The sequence below is a fragment of the Phocoena sinus genome, chromosome 4 (genome assembly GCF_008692025.1).
Source record: "Phocoena sinus isolate mPhoSin1 chromosome 4, mPhoSin1.pri, whole genome shotgun sequence".
NCBI lineage: Eukaryota > Metazoa > Chordata > Mammalia > Artiodactyla > Phocoenidae > Phocoena > Phocoena sinus.
The window spans coordinates 75,240,203-75,253,540 of record NC_045766.1 but is presented as its reverse complement, the minus strand read 5'-3'; the positions used below and the strand labels follow the sequence as shown (position 1 = coordinate 75,253,540).

The 13,338-nt window shown below is 37.7% G+C and overlaps 1 protein-coding gene across 7 annotated transcripts in view; it reads right to left on the bottom strand.

The window, feature by feature from the left end:
* Positions 1 to 7,006: 7,006 nt before the first annotated feature.
* The window catches only part of CCDC14 (coiled-coil domain containing 14), a 45,323-nt gene continuing 38,991 nt past the window's right edge, over positions 7,007 to 13,338 (bottom strand). For all 7 annotated transcript variants that reach the window (XM_032631564.1, XM_032631566.1, XM_032631565.1 and 4 more), the window contains one exon: positions 7,007 to 8,322. In XM_032631564.1, coding sequence (XP_032487455.1) covers positions 7,395 to 8,322 — 928 coding nt within the window. In that variant the 3' untranslated portion in view covers positions 7,007 to 7,394. The remainder of the gene's footprint in view (positions 8,323 to 13,338) is intronic.

Genomic DNA, 13,338 nt, shown 5'->3' with positions numbered 1-13,338 from the left:
TTATTTTAAAATTTATTTTTGGCTGCATTGGGTCTTTGTTGCTGCACACGGGATTTCTCTAGCTGCGGCGAGCAGGGACTACTCTTCCTCACGGTGCGGGGGCTTCTCATTGTGGTGGCTTTTCTTGTGGAGCACGAGCTCTAGGCACGTGGGCTTCAGCAGTTGTGGCAGGCAGGCTCAGTAGTTGTGCTCGCGGGCTCTAGAACACAGGCTCAGTAGTTGTGGTGCACGGGTTTAGTTGCTCTGTGGCATGTGGGGTCTTCCTGGACCAGGGATTGAACCCATGTTCCGAGCATTGGCAGGCAGATTCTTAACCACTGTGCCACCAGGGACGTCCTTGATAAGGTTTTTAATTTAGTTTTATTTTTCTATTTCTTTTCTCTTTTTTTCCTCAAAATATTCTAGTATAGATCCTCTGCTGGTCCTTCTTGATGACTGATTTTTTTTTGAAGCAGATAAGGAAAGTTTTCCTGGATCAGCTATTTGCAGAATGCTTGTGTATAAGAAGGGTTGGAATTTTCCTTAATCTTCAGTTTTGTGCAGTGATTTGTTTAGCGTTACTTCTCTACATGGCAATAGGCATCTATATTTTTCCCCCAACATAAAGCTTATGGAACTTCTTTCCATTGTCGTAAACTAAGGATTTACAACGTTTCCCTCTGGCTGAGCTGTTCATCATTAAGAAGCGTACTCTGCTAGCTCTTTCTGCTACCTGGAACCCATAGCATCCCCTCTCTGTTTCTTATCATATGTACCCTGCTTGATAACTACTGCTTCTGGCAGTTCTTCTAGCTCATCTGTGACTTGGTTTTAGAGCTGCCTCCTAGTTTTCCTCACAAATGGCATTTGTACTTCTCTTGTTTTTGATTTCTACAAAAGAAGGGGAAAGGACAACTTTACACTTCCATCTTCACATTGAAATCCAATGGAAACTATAGTTTAAATGTGAGGGTGACATAAAAATATTCGAGTCCTCAGAAAGTCACCACACAAAGATACTCTTTAGAAGTGATATCATCTAGAAGAAAAATAAATATGGAGGACACCTAAGAGATGAGTATTAGAGGAAAAGAGAAAGAACAGCAACCCAAAGCTAAAATTCTATATGACACCAACATGGTGTGAGTGTCCATCAGCGCTATGTGTCTAGTTCCTTTGGTTGCAAACCATCTCCTTGGAAGTTGTAGCATTTTGAGCTGGAGAGTCTCTGAGATCATATTTCCTCATTTGGCAGGTCCTCAGGCTCTAGGTCCCTCAGAGGCACACTTTGTCTTGTGTTTAAATACTCAGTGTGGCACACACTAGGGAGCTAATGAATTATAAATGGTTGAAGGTCACAAAGACTATGAACACAGACTCACTTGGTCACCTGACTCCCAATCCAGGGCTCATTCTCTTCTAATGCACCATTATTAAAATGAACTTTCCCATAGACTTAAATATCATTGCCTTTTCAAGTGTGTTACATTCATCAATGATCTATCATGACCTTTTCTCAAACTTTGGCCAGAGATACAAAAGGACAATTTAAATTCTCATACTCTTTATGGGTAAGTTAGGGGACAAGAGGAGCTGCCTTATGTGTTAGTCATCCATCATTACAGAAATCTGACCAGATGGCTTTTTAGACCAGTTGAGATGGTGGGGAGGGAAGAGGTGATGACAAGTGGTCTGAGTCTCTGGTGAAAAAAAATGATCATTAGCTTTGTGGCAGGGGAAGGGTGGAGTGGTGGCATAGAGGTCACTGCTCTAAATGGTGAAGACCTACTTACCCAAATATTTATTGGCTTGTTCTAGTTTGTGTACCATCTTCCACCAATCTATCTCCGTATCCTAAGACAGCAAGTCGGATAGTATTGACCTAAAAAAAAGAAAAAGAAAAAAGATTAATTTTCTCTCCATCTATTGAGGCTCTGGATTTTAAATTTTATTTTTCCTTTACTCCTTTCGTCTTGCCAAACCACAAACTACTACCCTCCAGAAGGATCTGTTCTGCTTGTTTTGGAGCTGCTGACTTTTAAAATACTTGATTCTGGTCTCCAACCCCATTCTGGGGCTAGAGCTCACAGCCAAGTGCAGAATAATCTGGAAAGGATGGTGGGGTGAAAATATGTACCTTGGCTGTGTGCTCCCTGCTGGGCAGTGGACCTCATTCCTTGTTTTAGATTTGAACAAATGTGTCAGTCTCCAGCTCCAAAGGGGACCACATTTTCCTGCTGGAGAGTCTGTGATACTTCTGCATGTCTCCTTGAGATCTCCATGGAAAATGAGCCCTCTTACTCTCCAGCGGAACAGAAGATATTGCTGGTGTCCTGGAAATGTCCGAACTCACTGTGAATGCCAGTGTTGATGGGAGAAAACTCATGTAACTTTCTCCATCCACTTTAAAAGCAAGTTTAGGTAATGACTTTTGATGGAAATGGCCAAGTGGGAAAATTGTTTTACTAGCATTATGCCACATGTTAAACAGAGAATTTAAGAACATTGTGTGTCTTTCATAAAGCAAAAATGAAACCTTAAGTGTCTAGCACAGTACACGCCCATATACATGTAGACCAACTATATATAATTAGTGATCATTAACAACTATTTACCACTGACAGTTTGCAAAGCATTTTTACTTATCTACTCCTCATGATAAATTACAGAAGGAATTCCTTTATTATTAGACCATGCTAGTAGAGAGAGAATGGCATACAGCTAGATTCTGGTGACAGGTTTGGGGACCCAGGGGTTCAAGTGGTCATGAGATTCACCTGATATCAAGGAGACAGCATAGTGAAGAAAGTGGACTGAGAATCACAATATCTGGTTCAGGTGTTAGCTGTGGGGCCTTGAGCAAACGTCTTTAATATTTTTGTTTTCAATTTCCATATTTCTAAATTATCCTTGCACTGGTGACAGTTTAAGTTTCTGCCCTATCTCCCCTCCTAAAGATCTAAGAATCTGTGGCTTCTCCACAGCACAAGCAGTAGTGTGCAACTGTTTGCTAAACAAGAGAATTTTGCTTCAGAAGTTAATAATAGGTATAAAGAATAAAAGTTACAAGGAGGCTAACGCTAGGAGCTTAGATGTATGTAATAAAGCTATAACAAGCTGTTGCATGAACTTGCCCACACCAGGAGGAAATTAACTGAAGCCTCGATGACCATTTGTCAGGGATTTAGTTAAGTCCAGCAGTAGTTATTAACTGCCTACTATATAATAGGTACCCAGTGTCACGGGGTGTCAAAGATGAATAAATCCTGGTCCCTGCTCTTACGTACACAGGGTAGGAGAGGCTGAAATGTAAACTGATGCATCAGTAGAGGTATATGCAAGGTGCAGAAGTTGTACTCTGGGTTTGAAGAATGAGTAAGAATTTGTCAGGAGCCTGAGGAAAAGGGTGGTCCAAGCAAAAGGTACATTTGGGATATTACCAGTAGTAGGTATCACTGTAAAACAGATTCCCTCTTCGGGTATGAGAGTGAGAGAGAAGACTTTTATAGATAGAAGTGCTTTCAAAAACCAATTTTAAGCCCTTCAGAAGTCCCTAAGATCTTACCATCTCTGATAATAATTCTCTGGGAGGTCATACTCGGGCCAACTGCTTTAAATAAAATATGCCCAGTTCTCTACACATGATATACTAAAACACCAATATGTAAGTTATATAGTCATAGAACACATTTGTTTAAGCAACTTTAGGCAAAAGGAAAGCAAGAATTAACAGATTTGAAAAATGATTAAGGGAGTGTTAGCTCATAAATCAAATACAACTTTAGTGTAATGCTTAAATTCTAGACTCCTAAAAATAATTTTTGAGAAGGGGCCTCTTACTCTAATAATTAAAACTTTAACCACTTCTGTCATTCTTTGTGACCTTACCCCATTTTTTTCTTACAGCACTTACCCTTTGCTTGTGTCACACTGTAACATAAGCTCCTTGAGGGTAGAGAATACCTGTCTTGCTCACTGCTGTTTTCTCAGAACCCAGAATAGCACCTGGCACATATTAGAGCTTTCATTTCATTTATTCATTGAATGAATGAATGAACCTTTAGCTGAAGGGATTGCCCCATAATATGAGCACTAGATACACTTAAGTTGTGATTTGGCTGCATATCCTCTTTCTACCTAACTAGGCTTTGCAATTCTGCCCTACTTTCCATGCGGTTGAAGGCCTTTATTTTTAAGGCACTTGACATAAATGCCACCATTAGTAAAAAGTAGAGATTTCTGGACAATTCACTAAACTCCAAGGGTGGCAAGAATAAGAGAAAAATGTGCACCAAGTACTTCTTTGGCTTCTTTAGCCCTGATCCTAGGATCCCTACGCTTGGTCAAATAGAATCAGATTCTAAGTTCCATCTTCAGTGGTATTCACAAATACTACATCCATATGAATAACCTGTACATTATCTCCACAGATCCAAGAAAGGACCGTAGAATAGTGACAATATGCTGGAGAATAGTTCCTTCCTATTCTACAGCCAGTACCTATCAGGAGACGCTGAATTCATCCTTTCAGAGGTTAGGGGACAGTCCATATGCTTTTCACATTCTGGGATATCAGAAAAGGTTTTGTGAGAGCACCGGGATTTGGGACTAGAATGACCCTACTGAGACGATGATGAGGCAGTTACAATGACTCCTAGTGTGAAGATCAGAACTACTGAGAATGGGCCCTCTTCCTCTCCTTTTTAGCCCACTCTCCATTATCACTACCGTTATCAAGACTTACATTGGAATTTGTTAACTCTGAACTTAACCAAGAACTTGCTTTTTCATTTTAGACAGTGCTTGCTCAGTGAGACTTGAACTGATCAAATTAAAAACCCGGGCGTCATCTTTGAGTTCTCCTTCTCTTTCATTTCCTATTAAGTCACCAAGCCTATTGAAAACGTTTCCATTTGTCTCTCCTTTTTCACTCTTATTGCTAAAGGCTTATCAATTTATGTCTGGACTACTGCAATGGCTTTCTAAGTAGTCTCTAGCCTCTCTCTCCTCTAATCCTTCTTATTTACCATTACTCTATGCAGTTTTAAGAACATCCAGTTTCATCTGGTGATCCTCAATTTAAAAAAAACCACCCCCAGGACACCCTTACACCCAATGATTTCATAATGTATAATGGTCATTCCTCAGCCTGGAGCTCAAGACGTTCTACAGTCTGACCCCAGCTCTTCTAAATTGTGTTGCCATCACCTATTACTACCATTATCATAAAGGAACGCCAACCCTCTATTTTAGTCAGGTTGCTGTACCTAACATCCTCTGAATACACCACTCAGCCTCCACATTCTGATGACGCTGACTTTATAGGGGGTTAACATTTTGAGGATATTTACAGAATTATTCAAATCCTATACATTCTTTAAGATCCAAATGAAGTTTCTTCTCTTCTAGGTCTTTCTCTACCATTTTGGGACTTCTTTCTACTCTAAACTTCTATGAAACTCACTGTCTATTCCATCCATTTTGCTAGGGTCATATTCCATCCTAAAATTTAACCAAATTCTTTCATGTTTCTATGCCATGTGTATGTCTTTAATCAAATAAACAGTAAGCTCCTGGTAAAGGTCCCCCAAGGATTTTTCTGGTCTCATTTGTTCTTCAATCAAATTATTAACCCTTAGTTAACTGAACCCATAAACATTAAAAATGTTTCTTTGCATGTTAGGATGCCCGTCCTATATTAAGGGTAAAAGAGGACAATCTTCTTGGATATCATATAATAATCTTAAGAATTTACTTCTGCATATGAATAACAACTGAATATTTAGGAATACACAGATGACACAATTTTCTCCCTTGCTTTATTATTTTGTATCTCTGAACTGTACTTCTGAACTTATGTGTTCAAGGGCTGTGAACTGTTACCTCCACATAAAACAAGGAATTAATTTATAAATACTGGAAGTAAGAAATTAAAAATATTAATGGACAATTCTGTAAAAATAGCTTAGAATTCATTTAATATTTAGACCTAAGAAATCTCTTTCTATAAAATCTGAACATGTCAAAGAGACTATATCTGGGCCCTTTAGAATCTGTAGCCCCAACACTTAAAAACTAGCAGGAAGAGGTTCTGGGACCAGCAGAACACTCTTTAATGCTAAAGCCTGCCCAAGCACTAAATACAATGGCACCAGGGAGGTGACTTGTATGACGCATCAGTGATAGCACACTACGCAGCTTTCTAAGAGTTAAAATGTGCTGTTTACATGGAAGGAAATGATACCAAGTTGTTAGGGAGTGCTAGTTTAGAGAAGCACAGACCAACCTAATTCATATTATTTATAGAACAGAAAATGTTCTCAGCGAAAGTGCTGAAAAAAAGAAAAAATTGGTCCAGAAAGGCAGAATTACAACCAGTGCAAGATTTATAAAATCCATCATGTTCAGAGCCTTCCCTGGTGGTCCAGTGGGTAAGACTTTGCGGTCCCAATGCAGGGGGACCAGGCTTGATCCTTGGTCGGGGAACTAGGTCCCGCATGCATGCCACAACTAAGAGTCTGCATGCCGCAACTAAGAGTTCGCATGCTGCAACTAAAGAGTCTGCATGCCACAACTAAAGAGTCCGTGTGCTGCAACTAAAAGATCCCGCATGCCACAATGAAGATCCCATCTGCCTTGACTAAGACCCGGCACAGCCAAAATAAATAAATATTGTTTTTAAAAAGTCCATCATGTTCAAATATAATGACAAAAAACAAACACTCCTTTATTTAAAAAACCAAATTTCCAAAACTAAAACTTCTTTGTTAGCATTTATCAGTCTTTTACTTTTTAATGGTCTTAAATGCATTTGTGACAAAGATAAAGTGCCAAAGTTTTAAGAAACCATATGCTAACTTAGGATGTTATCTATATTTTCTTGGACCGATCAATGATTTTTTAAAATAGAGATACTGGCACTTTTTCTCTTAAAATAAATGTTTATATGTCTCACCAATAACACCAGCCTGTAGCACAGAGCATCCCACATAAAAACACAATGCCATTAAAAACCAAACAGGAATCCTGAAAGAGAAAAGGAACTCTAGTTTTAATATAGTAAATTGTACCCAGAGACTCCCTTCCCGTTATCCTTTAGAATTACCAGAGTCCTTCCAACCTGCACCCTTAGCCCAGCAGAGTAAGAATAAACTCTTAATTGATAAATACTAAATTAAAGATTACTTACAATACTTACAATATTTTCTTAGTTACACACCTTCTTCTCTTAGCAAATGTCAATTTCTTAAGATGACTTGTTTTTAAAAGTTCCAGTGTCAATATATTCCAATAATAAATTTACTATTCATACAATTTATTATTTCACACATAATTAATATAAAACTTTAAAGACATTTAAAATATATATTCAATGTAGCCAAGTTCTATTCTTAAAAACAACTTTTCTTCTGAGTTTACGTCTCCAGAAGACCAGTCCTCAAGGACTTCTGGAGTCTAGTAATGTTGGCATCCAGTGCTGCAAGGCCATTTCGGAAGTCTTGTTCATCACGAGAAGTGAACGTTGAAAAAGAAGTGCTCCAGTCAGAGGTTAAATCAGAATTAAAAAAGCTACCATCAGAGACTGCACTACTTTTCACTTGAATGCTGCTGTTCTCACAAGTGGAGGGGCCATGACATGCAGCCAATTCCTCTGGCTCCTCAGTGGCAGGAGGGATCTTGCGAATGGCTTCCTTTATTTTCTTGAGGAGTTGCTTGTCCTCCATATCAGCTGTTCTGGAAAGTTTCTCAGGTGCAACTCCTTCCTCTTTGGAAGAGGAACAAACTCCAGGTGCACACAATTTATTTTCTTTTTCAGCAACAAGTCCACTGACCATCTGCGGTGGAGCAACACTGATCTGTGGCTGGAGGGATAATCTCTTAGATAGTGGTGATTTCTTTTTAGAAGTGCTTCTAGCAAACGGAATGTAAATTGTCTTATCCAAATTACACTCATCTTCTATTAAAGTTGTAATTTCACTCTCCTCATCAGAATCCTGTTTTGAAAGGGCAGAAATGATTCCAGGGGCTGATGCTTCCACCATGTTCCTAGCATTAGTATGTTGAGGGCCTTTAGAGGGCAGAACATTTTCATAGGGTCTATCTGGCATTGTGTTTTCCTCATTGCTAATTGTAGAAAGTGGCTCTGAACGTGTAATAATAGTGTGAACTGGTTCTAACTTATTTAGATAGCTCATTATGGAAGTGTGAGCAGGGATTCGGTCGTGTTGAGGTTGTTTTTCATAAATGTTCAGAAGTGATTTCGTAAGATTATTCCCAGACTTGCAGCGAGCAGTGTCCATACTAAGATCTGAGAGAAGCTTTGCCATACTGGTCTGTAAAGTTCTGTTAAGAAGAATTTAGTACAGTAATTATTTCTTTGTACCCATTTCTTACATTTATTTAAATATACCTCATCTTTAAAAGAAAGTATTTGAGGCAAGCACCTGGTTCTTAATACAGGAAAAAGCAACTAAAAGCACAAAATCACAGAATATGCTCTGGAAAGAGTAAATTAAAATAAGCAATGATAAAAGATCTTGGTCTGCATCAAATCGATTATTATTATATCTAAAAATAGAGGCTCAGAAAAATTTCTCTCTTAAGGTACAGAGATGCTTTATTTTTGAGCAACATTGCAAAATGGTAAATATACTACTCATTTGTTAGTGGATTCTGTTAGTAATTAAATTACTTTCCATTCAAAATATATATGCAAAGGACGCTGGAATAATGCTGGGTAAAAAAAAAAAGGATAGAGATAATTATCTAGTATAATTAGGTAGCAACAGCTAGATTCCAGGAAAAGTGTGATATAAGGAAAACCACACAGGGTTTGAAGTCAGACAGAAATGGAATCATATCTTCACACTATCACTAGCTGTGATCTTGGGCAAGTCACTCAACCTTCCTGAATCTCAAGTTCTTCAATTGCAAAATGAAGGTAACTACTTCAGAATTAGAGTGAACATTAAATAAGATAAAATAGGGCTTCCCTGGTGGCGCAGTGGTTGAGAGTCTGCCTGCCAATGCAGGGGACATGGGTTCGAGCCCTGGTCTGGGAGGATCCCACATGCCGCAGAGCAACTAGGCCTGTGAGCCACAAACTACTGAGCCTGCGCTTCTGGAGCCTGTGCTCTGCAACAAGAGAGGCCGTGATAGTGAGAGGGCCGTGATAGTGAGAGGCCCGCGCACCACGATTAAGAGCGGCCCCCGCTTGCCACAACTAGAGAAAGCCCTTGCACAGAAACTAAGACCCAACACAGCAAAAATAAATTAATTAATAAAAAAAAAAAGTGTGCGTGCGTTTAGGAATAAAAGAGCAAATCTGTGTAAATGCTTACAGCAGCTCCTGGCCCATACAAAGTAGCCAACAAGGTTCTTTCCAAAAAAAAAAAAAAATAAGATAAAATAATAAAACATGAGGGTAAAGTGCCTAGCACAGTTTCAGGCTAAGTGGGTTTTTATTTCGTGGCAGCTTTTATTAGTAGTCCTATTAAAACCATTTTATACCAAGGCTTTAGTCTATTTGAATTGAATCATACATAATACACTCTTAAATACAGATAAAAAGAAACACACCAATTTTAAAAAAAGATACAAAGAACATCAACAGGTAATTTTAAAAGACTACAGTTAGCCAATAAGCATGTTTTAAAAGTTCAACTCTTATCAGAGAAATTCAAAGTTTTTAAATGTGATTTTTTTTGGCCTATCAAGCTAACATAGGAAAATAAAAATATCCATTGTTAGAGAAGCTTGGAGAAGCAGGTATTACTAGTGGGAGTGTACACTCTCTGAGCAGACCAGCAATATATCAGAAGCCTTAAAGATTTGTATATCCCACACCTTTTGACCCACCAAGTTGCACTTCTGGAACTTTACCCTACTGATATTCACCAAGAGGCTGTACCCAGAGATATATTTACAAAGATGTAATTTATAACAGAAAATAAATGGGGTTAATATCCTCAAATACTGTGGACTGATTTAGGTAAACTATGGTCTTACTGCATCACAGCCATCTATAGCCATGTTGTAAAGAATATTTATTGATAAGAAAATGTTTATTATACCAGGTTAAATTTAAAAGAAAGACCATAAGCAACACAATAACAATATTACTTTTGTAAAAACAGTTACACACATCCAAATAAAATACTAAAAGGAAACTTTATACGAAACCGTTGGCAGTGATTATATCTTTGGATATAGAATGAGTGATTCTTTTCCTACAAAAGGAAAAAAATAGTTTTTTTCCAACCTGGCTTTCACTGTCATCTTAAATATGCTATGTTTTGAGTTCTGATTACCATTCAAACGGCAATGGCTCCAGCCACTTTTTCCTCATACCTCTTTCAAGAAGCTAATGAGCTACTATTAAAAAGATTAAAAAATATGCTATAGAAATGTATATTTAAAGAAATGCTGTAATGAATAATGATCCACTAGTTAATTCAACAAGACTGCACACTGCGATTTTTATTTATTTTTAGTAAAGAAATCCTTATGTTGAAGTTCCTTTCCAGACTTAAAAATGTTATCTCTGCTGTGCACAAAATCTGCAATACAGAAAGGAAGGAAAGGACAATGTAATAAGAGTTTAATCTCTGGAAATTAATAGCAATCACTAAGCTTCTCATGTGTAAACAAAATGTGACTCACCATTGTCTTTGAAATTAAATCTCTGTAAGTAAAAATAGGCCAAAATTTAAAAGGAAGCAATACAAGCACCTAGATAGCTACAAAGTAGTTATATTTGTGTTTCTATTATATGAGACTCAGCTAAACAAACTGATTTTTAATGCTTGGAAAACTGGCACATTTTCATAATAAGAAATGTAAAGTTCTTTCTTGGCTATTTATAATAATTTAAATAACTATCAGCACTTGTAAGAGTGCTCTCAGAAGCTATTAGAAGAATATTTTTTACTTATTTACTGAAAAATATATTAATTTTCCTCACATTTTAATGGTTTTATAACATGTATTCTAGTAAAATCTTTAAAAAGTGATAAAGATGTATTTCAAAACTATTGAAGGGGGCTTCCCTGGTGGCGCAGTGGTTGAGAGTCCGCCTGCCGATGCAGGGGACACGGGTTCGTGCCCCGGTCCGGGAAGATCCCACACGCCGTGCAGCGGCTGGGCCCGTGAGCCATGGCCGCTGAGCCTGCGCGTCGGAGCCTGTGCTCAGAGAGGCCACAACAGTGAGAGGCCCGCGTACCGCAAAACAAAACAAAACAAAACAAAAAACTATTGAAGGTTGAAGAAAGAAATGGTTTAGGAAATCTGTTAAAAACTTGTATGTGAAACTCCTAGTTCCATCATCCCTCCCCAGTAGTCTGAGAAAGGCATTAAAATTTTTTGTGAAATCTCTGAGACTATTTAACACACACACAAAAATATATACCTATCTGAGGTGCATGGCTATAGGGAAAAGATATGGGATAGATGAACATGAAGATTTATCTGTATTGTCAGATGTCATTGCTTTACACTCTAATGTCAAAAGTAAAATTTAAATGGTCACAGTTAGCCCAGCTATAGGACTGGAGATGTTCCTAATTAATTGAATTACATAGGGTACTACCAAATATATCATAAATCACCAGTGTGGGTGAATTTTGACATCTGAGCTCCAAGAGCATTTTTTTTGTTGTTTTGCTCTTTAATTTAAAGGGCAAAACAAAAATTGCCATCAGTGGGTATATATACTTAGCATTTTGAAGCTAGTACTGAATCTTCAGAAAATGTAGTGGTAGAACTATAAGACACTGTGCTAAGCCTGCCTACTATGTTTCTATAATCATTTAGAGTCTAGTTAGTCTGACTAATAGGTGAAATAGTAGTCATGAGGCAGGATTTATGCTCAGCATCAAAAGAAAAGGTCCTTAACAACAATGGAAAAAAATTGACAGGAAAGTTCTTGAGAGTCTTAAGAAAAGGAGAACAAAATGTCTATATCTAACATTTTAGACACAGTCTTTTCTAAAAGCAGATAATATATAAGAATTAATGACCTTTCTCAGTTTCTATGTTAGGGTAAATGTTAGGAAAAGGCTCCAATTGGCAAACGAATCCATTTTTGCTCCTAATAAACACTGGGAAAGGCATACTGTGTGTTATTTGGGAAGTATGAGCAGACACTAAGGTATCTTCTTAAAAAGGCAGAAGAATCTCTTAATAATGGGTCATCTTCTCTCAGAGAGAAGCTGTCCTTTTCAAAACAGGAAGCAAGGCTAAAGAGGGAATCTGATGTCTTGGCTGAAGTCCAGCTCATGTCCCAACTAGGTGTGAAAGTCAGGTATGTGCCTTCATTTCTTTGGGCTTCCATTCATGCTAATTTCTAGAATAACTGTACTATTACTTACTCTGAAAACCGTTCTTATATTTTTGCTATCAATTTTCTTCACAAATGTACCACACGTTTATCCTTTAAAAAAGATGTTATTTCCCTTCATACATCATCAAAGAACTAGAATAGTTTTTTGCTTAACGATGTGGATATTTAGCAACTAAAATGATTAAATATTTTTGTGTGTGTTTCACACTCATATATTTGGACCACAGTATACAATAAATGTTTGTTGAATAAATGAATAAGCAAATGAACCCATCCATTTATCCATCCATCTCCCCGGGGAAAAAATGCTAAGGTTTACGTAGACTAGATTAGGCATGGAGTCGTCACCAGGAATAAACTGTTTTAGTTAAGACCATGCCATGTATGAGGGTGAAAGAAAACCTGGCTAGGAATTAAGAGATGTGAGTTCTAGTCCCAGCTCCGTTATTAACTCTCTATTAATATTTAACTTACATGGCCCCAGTTTCCCCAACCATGAAAATGCAGATGTTTAAATCTTCCCTCCATAGATGAGGACAAATGAAATAATAAAGAGAGGACTCTGAAAAAAATCCAAGTGCTTTATAAATAAAAGATAACATCAGCTTCTAATGTCATGCCCATAAAGGAGCTGGGTTTAGTAGTATGAAAAAGAAATTGAGGGAAGAAAACTCCCAGGGAGCTAGATCTTCTGCTCGGGGCTGACAACCATGCCCCTTAGAATGAAGAGATGCTGCCAGTGACACCTAAGCAACCATTCATGGAACTTGACCATGTTACCTTGCTGTCCTGTTTTTCTTTTCCAAACTGACTATATACCATATGTACTTTAATACATATGTTAAAAAATATGTATTAAAAAAGTTATTTTTTAACTTAAAAAAAGTTTACTGATATATAATTTATAAACTATAAAATACGGCATTTTAAAGTGTACAACGTAGTGGGTTTTGTGTATATTCAGAGTTGTACAACCATAACCTATACCCAGCTTCAGAACCCTCACAAGAAACTCTGTG